This window comes from Tripterygium wilfordii, chromosome 21, assembly GCF_013401445.1.
Source record: "Tripterygium wilfordii isolate XIE 37 chromosome 21, ASM1340144v1, whole genome shotgun sequence".
Lineage (NCBI taxonomy): Eukaryota > Viridiplantae > Streptophyta > Magnoliopsida > Celastrales > Celastraceae > Tripterygium > Tripterygium wilfordii.
The window spans coordinates 788,966-808,501 of NC_052252.1; the positions used below are offsets into that span (position 1 = coordinate 788,966).

Consider the following 19,536-nt stretch of genomic DNA (forward strand, 5'->3'; position numbering starts at 1 on the left):
ATACTAAAAATGCACCCTCGCAATGTCTACAAACTAAAAAGAGTTCGTTTGACAGGTGCAAAGACACATGCACCCATGTTATACATCTCACAATTATCAAAAGACGTCGATGCCACCTCAGCAATAACACATGGCATCAATTATCCACTTAGATTGCCATGTCATTATCCCAAACTCCCAACCCAAATTCGGTGGCCTTGTACTGCCAACAGCTTGGCCGGTTGGGAGTGGAAGGCGGTGTCGTGGTGAGAGGAGACTATGGCGAAGGTAGGGATGGGGTGCGAGCCGGTTGTGGGTCCTTTGACTCCATTGAAGAAGAGAGACTACAGTACAGAGTCACTAACCGGCTTCAGGAGGGCAAGCGCCCCTTATACGCTGTCGTTTTTAACTTTATCGACTCTCGATACTTCAACTTCTTCGCCACCGTCGGCGGCAATCGGGTCAGTCTCCCAACCTTTATTCACATCGCACTTTCTGGAATAACCGTTGGGAAAGTCCTCGTCTTTTCTAGGTTACCTTTTTTTTTCCCCTTTTTCTAGGCTACCAATTACACTATTCATGTAATTGTTCCCTTTTTTTCTGAAACCTTATGAATGCTGAACTGGGGTTTGTGATTGGGGATAAAGTTTGGAGCTTTGAAACAGGACGGTGAAATTTTGTGTATTTCTGATGAGTATATTGAAGCTTCTTCAGAACTTAATTGGAGAAAACTTGAATCCAGTTCATTATTTTTTAGTTGCTGATGAGATAATTGTTTTCCCATATCACATTGTGTAGTTGATGAAGTTCAGTTTAACTTTATAACATTTAGATGGAGATTTTGTTCATATCAATCTGCTATGTAATGTAAAGATGTGAGATTTTCTTAGGACTGGTTTGGGTTAAGGGTTTAGGAATTTGAAGATAGAAAATTGATAGCACTGTTTGTGAGGATATTCGAGGAACACATTCAAGTTTTTCTAGTGCCTATCTTGGGCTTAATTGGAGTTTGAACTGTGTGCAATTGGAGTTAACTTCTGCCCATAAACTGGCCCTTCAGAATTGATTCTGTTTGTTGAAGATTACACTGAAGCTGTTTTTGCTTAATTTTTAAAGTATTGACGCTTTTAAGTTCTAATTTTTCTATAAATCACTTAAATTTAGGTCAGTGGACATTTAAATGCTCTACCATTATCACATGTTTTGTTAGGGTGACATGCTGGTAAAAGTATTCTTATTCATTCATTTGCACATTAAAATGTGTGTTTCCATCCTTTACTTTATATTATTTAGATTTCTGATGGGATTTAGGTTAATAGGTGACTGTTTATCAATGCCTCGAAGGCGGTGTTATAGCCGTGCTGCAATCTTATGTTGATGAATGTAAGAAACACACTCGTCTTTGATCTTCTTTTCTATTGTTGGGTACATTTTAGCATGTGTTTTGTATCTGCTTATGAGATGTGTTTGCTCTTGCACTAAAAAAAAGTTCATTTTACGAGATGCGATTTGAAATATTTCTATGCTATGTAGATCAGAAGGATGAGTCTTTTTACACTGTGACTTGGGCTTGCAACATTGATGGGAGCCCATTTGTAGTGGCTGGGTGATTTACTGGTATTATCCGTGTCATTGATGCCGGTAATGAGAACGTCCACAAGGTAAGAAAATTCTTGGTTCTAAGGCTTTTGCCTTCATCTGCAGTAGTGGCGTAGTGCCTGATTCTAGTGAGGAAATACTGGTAGTTGTTGCTCTTATCTATTAAATGACATGGGTATTAGGGATGCAGCATGCTGACACCAATTGGTCACCAGTAGTAGGCCAGGGAAAAGAGAAAGGACCAGGCTTTTTGCAGTACTGGTTCTAATTGAAGTTTTTCTCCAATTCCCTCACTATAAGTGTCTTCCCATGTCACATTATGCCTAAAAAATCTATGATAGCGGTGCCCGTAATCATATGTGGTGTTTAGTTTAACTTGTGCTCTGGGATTAAAGGAAACTAGTACTGGACGTAGATAGTTCTAAAGACGAAACCTGGTGCTTCTTTCAGCTTTGTTAGCTTGTTTATGTTACTTTATTACAACTTGAGTTTTAGCTGAGAATTCCTTAGAGTTATCATTCCTGTAATAACTACTAAATTTTGTTCTTTTTCATTCTTTTATGTGCACAGAGTTTTGTTGGCCACGGGGACTCGGTAAATGAAATTAGGACTCAGCCACTAAGACCGTTACTTATTGTGTCTGCCTGCAAAGTAAGTAGTATATATGTTCGTGTCAAATCTCTATTTCTATTAACAATAACTAAATTGTAAGACTGGACCAGGATGAATCTGTTCGACTGTGGAATGTTCATACTGGAATATGCATCTTGATTTTTGCTGGCACTGGGGGTCACCGCAATGAAGTCTTAAGTGTTGTTAGTTTGAACAACTTATAGGGTGGTTGCCCTCTTTACTCCCTGGAAAAAAAGAATATTAGTTATGTATTTGATTTTGTTTGTCATAGATTAAATTATTACAGTTAGTGTCAAAGTTGCGATTACTATTGTAGGACTTCCATCCTTCAGACATTTATCGCATCGCTAGCTGTGGTATGGACAATACTGTCAAGATCTGGTCAATGAAAGGTACAAGTTTTTGCTTTGTTCATTATTGTCGTGATTTTTTTTTCCTGTTCTAAGTTCTAACTGAATGTGGTGGATAGAATTGGGTAAAGGAGCTAAACCATATTCACTAGCACTTCGCTTTGAATAGATTTCAACATGCTAGCTCTTGTAAGCAAGAAATATTATAAAATTTTCCTTACAGAATCAATTGCAATATTGGAATCACTGAAAGAGGTCAAAATTTCCATATGCAAAACTTGTTTTGCTTGTGTATGTGCACACCTTGAATATGTAATGTGATTGTCACCCTATTTGATTCTACAGGGACTTTGGTATGACCAGATATCTGACTTATCATCATGATCAATTCATTATCTTCTATGCCTTAGTCCCAACTATTTGGTGCTGGCTATGTGTATCTACTATGGAAGTTGTTTGGAGTCCACTAAGTAGATCCCTTTTCATCATTTAACCTGATATGAAGTTACACTTTCAAAGTCTTGTACTCTTGTTTCATCCATATTTTTCTTTTTTTACTCCCATCCATGTCCTTTTTTAAGTGAATATGATTTCCATTTTGGCCTTTCTTGCTTCTTTTGTCATGTTATTTGGCCATCCTGCAGAGTTTTGGACGTATGTTGAGAAATCTTTCACATGGACCGATCTTCCTTCTAAATTCCCCACAAAATATGTACAGTTTCCTGTGAGTAGCATTCTCTCTCTCTCTCTCTCTCCCCTCCCTCCCTCTCCCCTTCTTTTTTTTTTTTAATTCAATTTGTGAAATATGTGAAAGATTAATTTTTAAGAGCCAGTGTGTGAATCACTTTTTTGTTGTTTTTAGGTGTTCATTGCATCAGTTCATTCAAATTATGTCGACTGCAATCGTTGGCTCGGTGATTTTGTTCTATCAAAGGTAAGTTGTGTCTTGAGCCACCATCATCTTGATTTGTAAATTTGACTAATGGCCTCTTGATTTGTTACTGACCTAAGTAGTACAACGTTTATCGCTCATTGAAATGCTGCTCATCATGTAGCAATGTATTTGAAATGAGTTTCAAGGAAATTTAGCTCCTGATACCTAATTGAATAAATTATTATTATCCATTTAATTTTCTTAAATCCTGTTACATTTCTGCCTTTTCTTATTGTGTTTTGGACGTGTGTTAGAGCTTGTGTGTGTGCCCTCACATATATTAGGACGGGGGAGAGTAGGTGAGGATGCTCATATTTGGTTACGAGGGTAAATACTATTGCATGATCTTTCAAACAATGTCTCCCTTTGAGAGTGGCAGTTAATTGAATAAGTACTATCATTAATTTCTGAGTAGCAGCAGGAAATAAGACATTCATGAATTGCATTTTCCCTAAGAATATTGAACTGAGAAATCACAGAAGAATAAGACATTCATGAATAAGAAATCACATTCTAGTTTTGGATGATCTTTCATGCATTTTAAATTATGTACCATCTCTCAAAAGCTGTAATTCATTTATGTGGATTCTTTAACCTGTGGATTTGCAGAGCGTTGATAATGAAATAATGTTATGGGAACCAAAAATGAAGGAACAGTCTCCTGGGGAGGTAGAATTTACCCATTTTCTGCATTATTTGTCTAATATATATTTTGAAAATATATTGCATTCCATCGCATGCTCCTGTAGTTGCCACTTGTTAGCTATCTCAATTATCATTTTGATGCTTGAAGTAATTCCAATGCATTTTCCTGTTTAGGGTACGGTTGACATCCTTCAGAAATACCGTGTTCCAGAGTGTGATATTTCGTTCATCAAATTTTCTTGTGACTTCCATTATAATGCAGCTGCTATAGGTATTGCGAGGGCTAATGGTCTCCTGTCTCTCTCTCTCTCTCTCTCTCTCTCTCTCCCCCTCTCTCTCTCCTGTCTGCATCCTCATGCATGCATGCATATGTGATTCAGCTATTGATGGTATAACCGCGTAATGGATCACATCCAATCTGATTTTCAGTAGTTTATTGATAATTGGCATTGCATCCGTTGAAGCTTTATATATTTGATATGAAGAGTAAGCCTGTGTTGTGTCTGTCAGGGAATAGGGAGGGAAAATTTTTTGTCTGGGAACTGCAAAGTAGCCCCCCAGTACTGATTGCCAGGTTTGCTGTTCTTTCTTTTGTTCCAAAAGAAACTTATAGTATTTACATTTTTGAGAGGGCATTCACCTTATCATTTATCAGGCTGTCTCATGCTCTATCGAAATCTCCAATTAGACAGACTGCAATGTCTTTTGATGGAAGGTAAATCGTGCAGATTATGGATAATCTTTTCTGTGTGTTATGTGGTCTTTTCAGTAAAGTTCAAGTAGCTCATTGAAGGATTGCCAGATTTCAAATCGCCCACTCAATTTTGGCGACTTGTAGATTGTCCACTCAAGGTTCAAGAAGCATACATTGTATGTGGTGGGTGTCCACTCACGCTTGATTTCCTTGGTCGGATCGGCAAAGGTCGACCTGATTATATATTTAAATAAAAGTACAATTTTTTTCCAAGTTAGATATGTCATGTCATCTCTTAACGGTCACAGTCATTGATTTGTTAGTGACTGACGATCAAAAGTGCCCAATGAGTTTTTTTTGTATGGTTTTTGAACCTTGAGTTGGCAATCTTCATGTGACCAAAATTGAGTGGGCGATTTGAAATCTGACAATCCTTCGATGAGCTATTTGAACTTTACCCTGGTCTTTTTAAAATAAGTTTGTTTTTTCATTGTTCCAGCACCATTTTGAGCTGTTGTGAGGATGGGATGATATGGCATTGGGACGTAGTTTCTAGCTCTTGAGGTTAACTTGAGAGTCCCGATGGGAGGTCTGCTGACAGATGCGCCCAAGACAGGACGCATATTTGCTCTCGCTTGCTTGTCAAAGTTCAGAGCTGCTGCACAGTTAAATGCACGCCGGGACAGTAATCTCAAGGAGTGCTTAGACATTCCTTTCGTGTGATTTGATCCCTACATCACTGATCCCTGTAATCTTTATTAGTCTACTGCTCTGAATTCTCGAAAATTTGATAACTATTCTAGGCAAGAAAAGTTTATACATCCCGTAAATGACACGTCATATTCAAGTAGAGTTCTTTATCTTGAATTTGGTAGTATGAGAATCTGTGGACTTCCATCCAGAACGTATCATTTCGGTATGTTTACCAGTGTAGGGGTTACGCAATTTTTTGACTTTGGTAAACAAACTGGATGTCTGTGATGGCGTATATACAAAATTTGGATCAGATGACATAGGCTCTCCTCGCTAACTTTCACACTCAACTTGCATCTATGTGTGTGATGTACAGAAAAGAATGGAAACTATTAAGATTGGGATCCTTTGCCCCAATATTGTACCTGATAGTCTGATAGTAAAGAGGTAAAAAATCAAAACTGGGGAGTAAATTATCATTTTGGTCAAAGATAATTTTTCTATTTTGATCACCCTATTTATTTTTTCCCCAAACTCTGTGATTGGTAAAGTTGTCGTGGATTGCGGAGTAAACAAACTATCATTTTGGTCATCGAAACATATATATTACATTTTGGTCACCTTAAGGGCTAAGATATTTTTTTCCCAAACTCAGTCACTCAGAACACGATCTTAGTGTTGTCAGTCGACAAAACCAAACTTTATTTGTTTTTTGTACGAGTGAGGGCGGCATGTCCAATATTCATGGAAAGACAAAATTAAGATTAAACGGTGACAAATGAGTAATGACTAAACTTTCCTTGTCCAAACAATTGAGAAAAATGACTAAACTTTTCTTGTCCAAACAACTGATTCTTGTTTTCTTTGGATTGTCCGGTAGAAACATTGGCCAATGGAGTAGTATTTATCTAGACTTTTTATTGCTGATAGAAGCTAAGCAGAGACGTGTTTAGGAGACAATCAGGATTATCAACGGAAGTTTCCATATTTGTACTTTATTGTCAATGGTGACAAAACCATATTCATCCCTTGTTCTTGTATTTACCTTCCTCTTTCAGTCCTCTTGGCATTTGTCTCGTTTACAGGCATATTTAAATGCTGCTCAATGACATTTTCTTCCGCTCTCTCTGCCATGGAAACCGCGGCAGTGATCATAGTTGAAGCCTTTAAATCTGGAATCATCTTCTTCACTTCAAAGATCACCACCTGTGTAAAGTTGAATGGCAACATCAACGATCTCCACAATGAATTACAGAAACTCGCTGAGAAAAAGAATGAAATAGAAGATGATGTTAGATTAGGGAGTGCAGAAGGGAAGTACCCAACAGCACAAGTTAATGGTTGGCTCAAAAAGGTTCAGGAGATCGAGCGTGAAGTGCAGCCGCTGCTGGAAGAAGGTAGTTTCGTTGCTGTCAGTCGGTGCAGTGCAGATCCAACGATGTGTCGTCGTTACCAACTAAGCAAAAAAGTGGCTGAGAAGTGTGAAGAAGTGAAACAACTATTGGTAGAGTCATGTAGCTTTCAAACTGTGGTGGTTGAAAGGAAGTCTCCGATAAAAGCCATTGAGAAACTTCCAGCACAGTCTCTTGCAGGTCAAGAAGAAGCACAGCAGAAGATAGTGCAGCTTATGGAGCTCTTGAAAGATGATAGTGTCAAAAGGATTGCTGTTTGGGGAATGGGAGGGATTGGGAAGACAACTTTAGTAAAAAACTTGAACAATTTCATGGAGTCCTCTTCTTTGATGGAGTCATTTGATTTAGTCATCTGGGTTACAGTTTCAAAGGAGTCTGATACGAGGAGGCTTCAGTCTCAAATCGCTGAGAGGTTGCATTTGGAATTCGATTCAGGAGAAAGCATACAAGTGAGGGCGAAGAGGCTTCACCGACGATTGATGATGAAAAAGAAGCTACTCATCATTTTTGATGATGTTTGGGAGAAGATTGACTTGGATTCTATCGGAATTCCACAAGGCGATGAACAAGCAGTCTGTAAGATCATAGTGACTACCCGGAATCTTGACGTGTGCAGGCAAATGATGACCAATGCAGACATCAAGCTGGACCTACTAAACGATGAAGCAGCGTGGAACTTGTTTGCGGAAAATGCAGGGGATGTGGTTCAGTCGGAAGGAATAAATCCACTGGCGAAAGCGATCGCTAGTGAATGCTGCGGTCTGCCATTGGCGATCACAACAATGGGAAAGTCCATGAGAAACAAAACCATGATCGAGTTGTGGAGGAATGCACTTTGGCAGTTGCAGAATTCAACACCTCATGTTGGGAGCTTTGAGAAGGATGTCTATCTGCCTTTGAAGTTGAGTTATAATTCTCTACCAAGTAAGCTTCATCAGTTATGCTTCTTATATTGTTCCTTATACCCCGAAAGCTTCTCTATCGAAACTAGTGAACTAATACAATGCTGGATAGCTGATGGACTCATCGATGAACATCAAACTTTAGAGGAATCATTCAATCATGGAATTGCTTTAATCGAAAACTTGAAAGACTCTTGCATGCTTGAGGAAGGTGAAGGTGATGGAACCGTAAAGATGCATGATATTCTGAGAGATTTAGCAAGATGGATGTCAAAAGAAAGCGGGTTCTTCTGTCAATCTGGTATTTCCTTGCTTGAAATCCCACAGACGCTGCAGAAATCTTTTACCAGAATTTCATTCATGAACAACAAGATAGGGAGGTTACCAGGCCAATTATTGGGATATTCTGAGCTCACCACTTTGCTTCTTCAAGGTAATCCTCTGAAGAAAATCCCAGAAAACTTCTTTCGAGAAGTTATGCAACTTAAAATCCTCAATTTAAGTTGCACTCTCATAACTTCCTTGCCCCCTTCTTTACTTTATTTAGTGGAGCTTCGAGCTCTTCTGCTGCGGAACTGTTGTTCTCTAGAAACATTGCCACCGCTTGGAGCACTTGAAAAGCTTGAAATGCTTGATCTCTATGGCACTCCACTTCAGGAATTACCGGAAGACATGTGCAGGCTTAGTAATCTGAGAGAACTAAACTTATCCTGCACATACCAGTTGAAAAACATTGAAGCAGGAACCATATTGGGACTAACTAGTCTTGAGACCTTGAAGATGTCTTTCAGTGCTTATAAGTGGGATGGAAGAAGTAATGTAGCAGAAAAAAGAGCAACATTCGATGAGTTGTTGTCGTTAGAGCGACTTTCGGCCCTCCATATAACACTCGATACAGTTGATCATCTTACTTTAGATTCTGCGTGGCTGCAACGACTCAAGAAGTTCAACATACAAATCAGGCCAAGCAGCAGTAATTCAAACAATCTATCGACTCAACAAGACGAGAAAAGGCTTGTTCTCAAAGGGGTTGACTTGATGGGAAGAGGGTTTGGAGGATTATTGTCCAATGCAACTGCCATAGACCTTGTAATATGTGGGGGAATTAAGGAGTTATCTGAACTAGACGCCATGAACAAGTTGTGTGGCCTACCAGAGCTAAAGTCGCTTGCGATATCAAGTTGTTTGTGCTTCAGAAGTTTAGTAAGTGGTGATAAGATCCTGGAAAACATGTTACCAAATCTCGAGTTCTTGACACTCAGTCGCTTGAGAAACCTCGAAAACATTGTGGAAGGCGTGGTCTCTAAAGGAGGATGCCTTTCCAGGTTAAAGATTATAGAAGTAGTGAACTGTCCAAGACTGAGGAATGTAATCTCATTTGCTATGCTCCAGCAGCTGCAAAACCTTGAAGAAATTAAGGTCGGTGACTGTCGGAGAATGAAAAGCCTTATTGCAGGTAAGGCGTCGGATGCAGTCCTCCAGAGGTTAAGAGTCATAGAGATGAGGAATATGGTCAATTTGAGGACTATTTGTTCAAGAAGCAGAACAGCTTGGCAGAATTTGGAGAGGATTGAAGTGAGTAACTGTCCTAAGTTGATGACACTGCCTCTATCAGCAAGCAATGCAGAAACCATTGGAGAAATAAAGGGAGATATGCAATGGTGGAATAATCTTGAGTGGGAAGATGATAAGAGTAGAAACATTCTTCAGCGTCGATTCATAGCATCCGGTGTCTCGAATGCACTGAAAAGACAAGAGAGGTGAGCGAGATAATCTGTTCATAAACTATATCACAAAGAACAGACACATGCATTTTCTGACATTGTTTTCTGTTATATTCTGCTTTTACAGGCCTGAAGAAATTGGGAAGAGTAGTTGGCAAGCATTTTTCAGGGATAGATTCCAATCACCGATTCGCTGGTAGATTTTCAGATGTATTACTAGTGTAATCTATTGATAATGAAAATGAATTGACTTGGGAATATCTCTCTGTGCTATGCTAGCAGTGAACAAATACTGATGCCATTGATAAGAAACTGGTTTTCCATTGTGAAAGATAGCTTGATCTACTGATACAGAAAAAGCTCAATGAAGCAATGTGGGATGGAAAATGTTTGGAAGGCTGAAATATAGTTTGAACTAGATGCAACTAGAGTCCATTACTTCCACCATTGTGCAATGTAGAATCTCTGAAAGTGGCTAGTAGAGCAAGTGAAACCTGAATGAAATTTTGTTGTGGGGTGCACTTCTACTTTTTGGTAAAATCTTGTTCTACGCAACCAAATATCCACAACAGTGATCCCAATTGCTCGGACATTTATCTTCTTCGTTAGAAAACAACAGTAAAAACAGCAGCAGTGCTAGATGTCCCACAACACAGTGATCCCAATTGCTCGGACTTGGACGTTTATCTTCTTAGTCAGAAAACAAACAGTGCTAGATGTCCCAGCCGTTTGATAAACCATGGTAAAGGAGAACTATTACAATTAGTTTCCATGAATCATAATTTCACTTGGAAATCCAAATAACCCTAAAAGTTGGGAGAGAACCGTTATAATGTAATATTTAAGTTTCACAATGTCTGAAGCGAGGCACAATGATTTCCAGTCCTGCAGTCGTCATAATCCAATGGCAACTTACTCCAGTAGCAGCGTCTCCATCGCCCCGAAGAGACCAAGCAACCTCTACTTCACCCATGGCGTCCCTAGTCACTGCAAAGCGAGGAAAAAATTCAAGATCAGGGTCGTTCAAGCTTCTTTGTACCCAACTGGAGTTATGAATATATAGATGTGTCTTGTTTGAGTTTTTCCATATTGTTCTAATCAACTTGTCATGAAGTCCAGGTAAATTTTTCTACCAAAATAATTCATTCAACCAACTCAAATCACTCTGATGATTTGCCATGAAAGTTGTTTTCACTTAACTGTATATCTTGAGGATATGAGTGTAGAACCTCAAAATACAGCATCGATCGAACCCAGAAATTCTCGAATCATTAACCGGTTTTAGGTACCTGTAGGATCAGAATAAAGGTTGAGATTCACACCACCACCATGGTGCTAGAAATTACTACTCAATGAGACCCTCTTCCCTCATCATAATAAAAAATAGAATAAGCTGCCATAGATTCTCAAAAACCCCACTGCATAGGGTACGATTTAATCTGAGAACAAGATGTCTAGAAATAACACAAAAAAGGGTGACAGACTGAATCTTTTATGAAACCCAATAAATCAACTGCTAAATATAGCACGGAGTAATCTGACAGTAAAATCCGAACGAAAATGGGGTAAGCGGACAATACTCAGAATACATTCTAATGTCCTCACAAGACTATCCACCTCAATCCAGTAGAGATCATAATACGATAAACAACAATTTCGCTGATTCTAAGGCATCAAGAAGCAAACAATTGATCTATAAGGAGGTTCCAACTGAAAGAACCTACAAAAGAATGGAATGAAAATAGAGTAACTAAAGTCCCTGGAGTCAAATTGTCTATAACTTGGCATGCTGGACATAGCCTCCCCATTCATGAGACCACACATGATACAATACATCCCAAAACGGTGTGGCAAACTACAATAAAACACTATGATACCATCTTGCATGATCAGCAAACAAATCACCTACAACATCAAAGATATAGAACCACTACACAGAATGAGCTAAAGCCAATGCCCAATTCAAAAACCATTTTACTTATAATGTACTAGATCCAAAATATAATAAATAAACCGACAAGCTTCAAACTAGGTATCACAATCATGAACCACAAGAATCACTTTCAAAGTAACCTTACACTTAGATATGTGAGAATTTTGGGCATTCGAAGAAAATACTACAACCGAATCTCAATTTAGGTCATAAGAGAATAAAAATAGATGACAGAAAGCTTCCAGGTGAAGAGGATTTAAACTTTCATGTCAGAACAATGAGCCAAGCCTTGATACCCTTTATTGCCCAAAGGTAATAGAGGAAACACACAAGCACAATAGCTCTGCTACGGAATCAAAACAAAGAAGATAAGTAGAGGCTCTTTCTCAGATCATGTGATCACATGCCAGTTCCAATCAAACTAATCAGCTCGCATCAACCTCGATAGACTTTCAGGAACAACACCCAAAAAAAGATCACACACAGATGATAAAAAAAAAAAAAAAGAAACCAATCACTAGACAGCAATCTTCTTGAACTATCAGAAAAACACCATCATGTAGTTTATAATAAGCGGCCAAGCTCAAGAGTCTCTATAAATTTCTCAAAAGCCTCACTAAAAAGAACAACATTGTGGAACATAGTAAGAACACTGAAAAGGAGGATCAGAACAAAGAAGAAATCAAACACTCCCTCTAAGGCAATACACCATAATACATATCAACATAAGACATAAATAACAAATCAGTTTTCAAACTCCAACCAATTAAACTTCAATGTGAAAAAAAACCATGAGATCAGTCATGTCAACACAGGTTGCAAGAATTTCAGAGTGCAACACCCTTAAAGAGACTGGTCACACAAAACCTTATTCTGCAACATTAATACGCTGCCATAATTAATATGGTTGTAAGGGAATTAATAAGCACAACACAATGCGGGAAACATCCAAGAAAAGAATACAACTTATCCATCTCAAGTAAGATTAAAACATAATAAGAATAAAGGAAGTAATGACTGCAATCCTCCCAGAGAATTTATCATGGAGACTGATGGAGCCAAAGATTGCCCAAGAATCGTAATACATTATTGCCAAAGGATGTTCAGAACAAAGAAGAAATCAAACACTCCCTCTAAGGCAATACACCATAATACATTCAACAAAACCATGGAACCAATTGTCTTCCAGGAATCCTAAGACACAAATAACAAATCAGTTTTCAAACTCCAACAAATTAAACTTTAATGAGAAAAAACCACGAGATCAGTCATCAGTCATGCCACCACAATGTTGCTAGAATTTCAGAGTGCAACACCCTTAAAGAGACTGGTCATACAAACCCCTATTCTGCAACATTTATACACTGCCATGATTAATATGGTTGTAATGGAATTAATAAGCACCACACACAATGTTGGAAACGTCCAAGAAAAGAATACAACAGCACAACTTATGCATCTCAAGTAAGATTAAAACAACATGCGAATAAAGGTAATGAATGACTGCAATCTTCCAAGATAATTTATCATGGAGACTAATGACCATAGATTGCTCAAGAAACCTGACTGCCAAATACATAGACAGGGGAACATATTAAGCAGTCTGGCAATAGGATCAGAACAAAGAAGGGAAAGAAGACTCCCACTCAGATACCCTTTATTGCCAAAGGAAATAGAGGAAACGCAAGCACACTATAAAAGTAGAGGAGGCTCCTTCTCAGATCATGTGATCAGTGATCACATGCTAGTTGCGATTCATAAAACTAATCAGCTCACATCAACCTTGCTGGACTTTCAGGAACACCACCCAAAAAAAAAAATCAAACAAGCCCCTTTAAAAAAAATACTTCAAACTAAAGACCATCCTGTAGTATATAATAAGAGGCCAAGCTCAGAGTCTCAAAAGGAGATAATTGCACTACACAGTATTTCAAGCAAAGTTTCAAAGAGCATAAAACGAAGGACTCCATGTGTGCACTCACCATATGTTTACAGATAAGCAAAAGTCGAATTAAATGAGAGGAAAAAGAACAAAATCATGTAAATGCATCCATGAGAAGTTGAGGACGAGGCGCACTAACAATATGTCACAAGAACAAACTAACCGAGTGGCTCATACTCAAGTAGAGTGCAGTAGACTTGCAAGCTTTGCAAGTGTAAATGACGGAATCTGTAAGAGGAACTGAGAAGTCAAATATTTTAAGACACCCATAGGAGCACATTAACTCATCAAGGGCACCTATGCTGGGACGAATAAAAGCAAACGTATAGCACAAACAGAGCAAAAAATGCAGCAACTCAAGGCAATCCAAGAGATGCTGTTCAGCCTCCCTGCTGCAATGGATCATGTAAAAACAACAACATAATCACAGCCCCATTGGAATTCAATAAATCAGGAAGGGAAAACTTTTCAAAACTATGCCTGGATCAGATAAAAAGCAAAAGTTTAGCGCGCAAGCAGAACGTATGGCGATCCAAGTAATGCATGTTTAGGCTCACTGCTGCCCTGGCAGTACCCTTTGTTGCCTATAGAAGTTTTCCGGGTCTGAAATGAGCTTGATTAAGTCCTTTGCTTTGCGCTTAAAAACTTTAATACTTTAGATCTTTTCTCTACCACGAGATTTCTTTCGTGTCAAGAGTGTGTTGGGTAGGGTAGGGAAGATGGATTGGATCGAGAACGAGGATACCAGAAGATCAATTATGTGAAATATGACAAGGATCGTAAACGAGGAATTTTAATTAACACTCAATCTTCCGAACGAACCAACCATCTATAGAACATGAAAAAAAATCCTAGTATGTTCCGAACGGACCAGCGACAATCCTCTGATTGCATTGTCTTTATCAAACTAAAACCGAAGAAAAAAACCGATTTCATAAATTGGGGAATTCAATAAATCGGGGAGGGAAACCATGCCCGGATTAGATAAAAAGTGAAAGTTTAGCGCGCAAGCATAACATAAAGGGCAGCAACATATGGCGATCCAAGGAATGCATGTTTAGGCTCACTGCTGCCCTGACAGTACCCGTTATTGCCTATAGAAGTTTTCTGGGTCTGAAATGAGCTTGATTAAGTTCTTTGCTTTGCGCGCTAAGAACTTTCTTACTTTAGATCTTCTCTATCACGAGATTTCTTTCCTGTTAAGAGTGTGTTGGGTAGGGTAGGGAAGATGGATTGGATCGAGAACGAGGATACCAAAAGATCAACTATGTGAAATATGACAAGGAATTTTAATTAACCCTTCCGAACGAACCAACCATCTATAGAACATGAAAAAAAAATTCAAGATCTTCCGAACGGACCAGCGAAAATCCTCCAATTGAATAGTCTTTATCAAACTAAAACCAAGGAAACAACCGATTTCATAAATTGAGGAATTCAATAAATCGGGGAGGGAAACGATGCCCTGATCAGATAAAAAGCGAAAGTTTAGCGCGCAAGCAGAGTAAAGGGCAGCAACATATGGCGATCCAAGTAATGGATGTTTAGGTTCACTGCTGCACTGGCAGTACCCGCTGTTGCCTATAGAAGTTTTCCGGGTCTGAAATAGGCTTGATTAAGTCCTTTGCATTGCGCGCTAAGAACTTTCTTACTTTAGATCTTTTCTCTACCACAAGAGAATTTCTTTCGTGTCAAGAGTGTGTTCATGTGTTGGGTAGGGTAGGGAAGATGGATTGGATCGAGAACGAGGATACCAGAAGATCAACTATGTCAAATATGACAAGGATCGTAAACAAGGAATTTTAATTAACAACCGATCTTCTTAACGAACGAACCATCTATAGAACATGAAGAAAAAAAATTTAAGATCTTCCGAACGGACCAGCAACAATCCTCCGATTGAATTGTCTTTATCAAACTAAAGGAATTCCAAAGAAGAAACTCAATTCCAAAGGAGCCAGTAAGAAACAACAAGAAAATCGACCGAGTTTCAATCGCGAATTCAAAAAAGTAAAATCCGTAAAAACCACCACCCACAAAACAAAACGGGAACGATTAACCCTTACCGTCTCAGTCACGAAGAATAAAGGAAGAATAAACCACAAGAGCTATCTTCGGATTCTCTAGCCAGGCGCCAGAAAGTTCAGAAGATCGACCATCTGAATATCAGAATATGGCAAGGATGGTGAACGAGAAAGTTCATTTATAGATCTATATAATCAATATAGAAGGCTGAGATTAAGCGGTTAAGAGGCGACGGTCAAGATTTAACAATAATATGTAACGGTCAGTTATAGAGAAGCGGTGGCGGGTTTAAAATTTAACTTAGCTTAAGTTTTACGCCATTATATATTATAGTTTTTTATTTTTTTAAATATGCAATGTTTCCGTTATCAAACGGTTAAGCAACAGGTCAACCCACACTTTCGGCCCAACTGTCTCTGGGCTGGGTTCTTTCCTTCGCAAAACTTTGTACATTATTGTTTACCAAACGAATCCAACTTTACCGAAATGGGTGGGCCTGAAGCCCAAGCCCACAGAGAGCGTTTACTGACTCGTGGAGTGCTCGCTGACGCCATCTCGCGACTCCGAACACCAAGGGACCAAAAGCATTCCCAAATCTCGTTGAGATAGTCAGATTCTCTTTCCCGGGAAAAAGTAATCTCATTTTCTTTGTGCCCAAACACCATTGACGCTGAATTCTGCGCACACACACAGTATTCTTCCTGGGAGAACCCACTGCCGGAAAATCGTTCTAGTTTTCCGGCAATAGTTCAATCACCCATCAATCGGGAAAATGGTCTCCCATGAGAATACAAATTGGCTCTCGGATTTCGGGTTTATTGACGATATCCCTGTTCCGGGCTTCAATTGGCCCGTACAGGCCCTCAATGGCTCCTCTAACAATGGCGGGTAACTAAGATCTCTTTTTTCCAATTAGGGTTTCTGAATTTAGGTTGATTGATGTTTTGGTCTTGTAAATTAGAGTTTGCCAATTCCCTAATAATTTTATCTGTGCTGTCTTTTCTTTGATTTTGTGGCTAAGGGTCTTTGTCATGACAAGATAGAATTTTTTCCATTGTATATTGGTCGTATGAATGTCATATGGTTGGGTTTTAATTTTAATTTTATTTTACCTGATACATTCCAACACTTGGAGCTAGTGCTTACATACCTAAAACTATCTCGTATTGCTTATCAAAAAAAATCTAAGCTTGAATGGAGTCTTTCGTTGTGCTTTCCATTAGTGGGTTTCAGTTTAAATCGTCTATGGAGTAAACATGCACTTATGTGCTAAATGCTTACCTATAAGCCAATATCCATTACATGGTTGTGAATTTTTTTTCTCGGTGGTAACTGGAGATTGGACACTTCATCTCTAGGGCCGCATTTGCATGTTTCGTTAAATAAGATTTATTGGTTTGGTCTTGAGAGGTGGAAAAAGATTTTGCTAGTATTTTGAGCTTCATTTACTGGTGGATTCTAGATATAAATTTAATGTCTGAGTATGAATTTTTTTTGTCCTTAAAATTTATGAGGAATGAAACTATCCCCTCCGATCGATGGGAACCCCCATCGGGGAGTAAAATAGAACATCAAATGTCCTTAAAATTTATGATTTGATTTCGTCTTTTTTTTCTTCTTTCTTTCTACCTGTGTTCCTGGTTCTTACATGGATTCTAGTTTCTAAGGCTCTTTATTTAATGTATTTCATGATTACTATAGTTCCATTTTGTTATTTCTCTATTTGCTGGGATGTATTCTCTCATATTTTCCTTTTAATCCATCTATTGTGATTGATTCTTAGCGTGGAAATCGATTGCACTTTTGGGGATGCGGATGCAAATAAGGAACCCAACTCAAAGAAGAGGTACTCAACTTCTGTCATCCCATTTTCTGTATTTAGTTTCAAGGAAAAAATAACAAAGAGACATGCACTATATAGAAACTACTGTCACTCTTCTTGGTGAGATTTTATAACATTGGTTGTCATCTTTTTGTTGCCTTGACTAAGTTCCAGCAATTTTGCTCACTTACCCTTTATCTTTTCGTTGGTGGTGGGGGTTGTGGGAGACTATTAACATATGATTGCCAATTACTTACCAACACGCTTTCTGGCAATGAATTTATTGTCAATTTGGGTGATATTAAGCCATCATGGATATGTCGGAATAATGTTACCTTATCCCTTCTAATGTGCTTCTTGCATTTTTGTACCAGTTTGGCGGCATTCGCCTTGGAACAGACCTCTGTCTTTATTTTTCTATTAAAAATGTGTTACATATGTTGGAGTATTTGCATTGATTGAATCTCTCTTTGAACTGGCCTGGAATATGTCAGAAGATTACCTGCAATGTAGTATACTGCCTGCTTTGGATTGGCAATATGAAGGACCTTGTTATGTAGATGAGATCAATCATCCTGTAAAATAAGTCCATGATGATATTGATAGAAATATCTTGAAACGTCCTTGCATTATGAATGGCAAACTGATTTGACAGAAGTATGAGAGGAGCTTATGGTTGAGGTCCTGCTACTTTAGATATCGATTTATGTATGCACAGGCTTTGATTTATCAAGTATTATATAAGAAATGTTGTCCCGCCACTTCCTCTCTCTTATGTTTCTTGATGCAGGGATAGATCTGAATCATGTGGTGCGTCTAGCTCCAAAGCATGCCGGGAGAAGCTCCGGAGGGATAGACTAAATGACAAGTACTCTCTCGCTCTCTCTCTCGCATGTACATGCATATAAGGACATGCAAATTTATAATTTGCGTTCTTGATAGGTTTATGGAATTGGGCTCTATTCTGGAGTCTGGTAGGCCTCCCAAAACTGACAAGGCTGCTATTTTGATTGATGCTGTCCGAATGGTAACTCAACTACGGCGTGAAGCCCAGAATTTGAAGGACTCAAATTCGAATCTCCAGGAGAAGATTAAAGAATTGAAGGTTAGTCATAGTATTTTGATTTGCGGGAAATGGTTGGCTTTATAAACTAATGTATGTCCAGATAAAAATTGACAGCAAAGCATGTGGTACTAGTTACTTTGTCTTCAGGTCCACTGAACTTCTTTCTTGCGTAGGCTGAGAAGAATGAGCTTCGTGATGAGAAACAGAGACTAAAGGCAGAGAAAGAGAAGCTAGAGCAGCAGCTGAAGACTATGAATACACAACCTAGTTTCATGCCACCCCCTCCAGCAATCCCTGCTGCATTTGCTGTTCAAGGCCAAGCTCCTGGCAACAAATTGATGCCTTTTATAGGCTATCCAGGAGTTGCAATGTGGCAATTCATGCCACCTGCTGCGGTGGATACCTCGCAAGATCATGTATTGCGCCCGCCAGTCGCGTAAGCTGGCAGCCTGCATTGATTTTGGTTTGCATTTTGCCACCACCATGTGTATTTGTTTCTCAACCGTTCTCAACTTAAGTAGTTCTCTCAAGTCTTGTAATTGGATTCTGTGGGTCACCGACTATTCCGTTTCTGGATCTTCTATAAAGTGTTAGCTGGTTTTAAGATGTATATTGTAATAATTTCATCCGGCAACCAAATGTTTCTTACAATCTTTCCCACCTCCCAAACACCAACTGCATCATCTAAACATGGAACATGGCTATAATGTCTCTCTCTTTCTTCACCTCTCCCCCAAAACCCAGAATCTGCTCTCGATCTATTCCCTCCATCCTATCTTGTCCTACCCCACCAAGTTCCAAAGATGAAGCAATTTTCCTAACCAAAGCTTTGCCTCAACAATCCCAAAATTGCTGGAAAATTCAAAAAACTAAAGCAACCCAGATACCAAGTAGAAATTTCAGTCATGGCTGGCTCTCCAAGTTCTCTAAGATAGAGGTTTTTCAAGACAAAACCATCAAGAGAAAAGGTTCCATTGTCAAGATTCGAAAACAATATCAGTGGATTGGTTCAATTGAATGAAGAAAAATGATGATATGGTTCCCCTGTCAAGATTCTAAAACACTATCTGTGGATTAGCTTTAAGCACGTCTCTCAGCTATTTGATCTGCTTCTGACACATTAACAGCTCGAAGACTCTGCGAAGATAAAGAGCCTGCCTTGGACAGAATCGTGCTATCGAGA

At 38.8% G+C, this 19,536-nt stretch overlaps 2 protein-coding genes, 1 long non-coding RNA gene and 1 pseudogene across 3 annotated transcripts; 3 read left to right on the forward strand and 1 right to left on the reverse strand.

Annotated features, from left to right (window-relative positions):
- Positions 1–76: 76 nt before the first annotated feature.
- On the forward strand, positions 77–5,686 carry LOC119988510 (annotated as a pseudogene).
- A 494-nt stretch (positions 5,687–6,180) lies between these two features.
- On the forward strand, positions 6,181–9,829 carry LOC119989947 (disease resistance protein At4g27190-like). Its single transcript, XM_038835722.1, has 2 exons — positions 6,181–9,601; positions 9,693–9,829. Exons 1-2 carry the CDS (start codon positions 6,633–6,635, stop codon positions 9,763–9,765), a joined length of 3,042 nt encoding a protein of 1,013 aa, XP_038691650.1. The 5' UTR covers positions 6,181–6,632; the 3' UTR covers positions 9,766–9,829.
- Positions 9,830–10,053: 224 nt separating this feature from the next.
- Positions 10,054–15,653, reverse strand: LOC119989948. Its single transcript, XR_005465917.1, has 3 exons — positions 15,507–15,653; positions 10,766–10,854; positions 10,054–10,552 (listed from the first exon to the last, which is right to left on the reverse strand). It is a non-coding gene; the product is annotated as an uncharacterized LOC119989948 (long non-coding RNA).
- Positions 15,654–16,026: 373 nt separating this feature from the next.
- LOC119990209 (transcription factor ILR3-like) lies at positions 16,027–18,963 on the forward strand. Its single transcript, XM_038836088.1, has 5 exons — positions 16,027–16,353; positions 17,249–17,311; positions 18,078–18,155; positions 18,230–18,392; positions 18,527–18,963. The coding sequence occupies exons 1-5, from the start codon at positions 16,238–16,240 to the stop codon at positions 18,791–18,793; spliced, it is 687 nt and encodes a 228-aa protein (XP_038692016.1). The 5' UTR covers positions 16,027–16,237; the 3' UTR covers positions 18,794–18,963.
- Positions 18,964–19,536: the final 573 nt, after the last annotated feature.

Coding starts and splice junctions, on each gene's coding strand:
- LOC119989947 (XM_038835722.1), top strand. CDS start 6,633: ATGACATTTTCTTCCGCTCTCTCTGCCATGGAAACCGCGGCAGTGATC. Junction 9,602..9,692: donor GCACTGAAAAGACAAGAGAG/GTGAGCGAGATA, acceptor CTGCTTTTACAG/GCCTGAAGAAATTGGGAAGA.
- LOC119990209 (XM_038836088.1), top strand. CDS start 16,238: ATGGTCTCCCATGAGAATACAAATTGGCTCTCGGATTTCGGGTTTATT. Junction 18,156..18,229: donor AGGGATAGACTAAATGACAA/GTACTCTCTCGC, acceptor CGTTCTTGATAG/GTTTATGGAATTGGGCTCTA. Junction 18,393..18,526: donor AGAAGATTAAAGAATTGAAG/GTTAGTCATAGT, acceptor TTTCTTGCGTAG/GCTGAGAAGAATGAGCTTCG.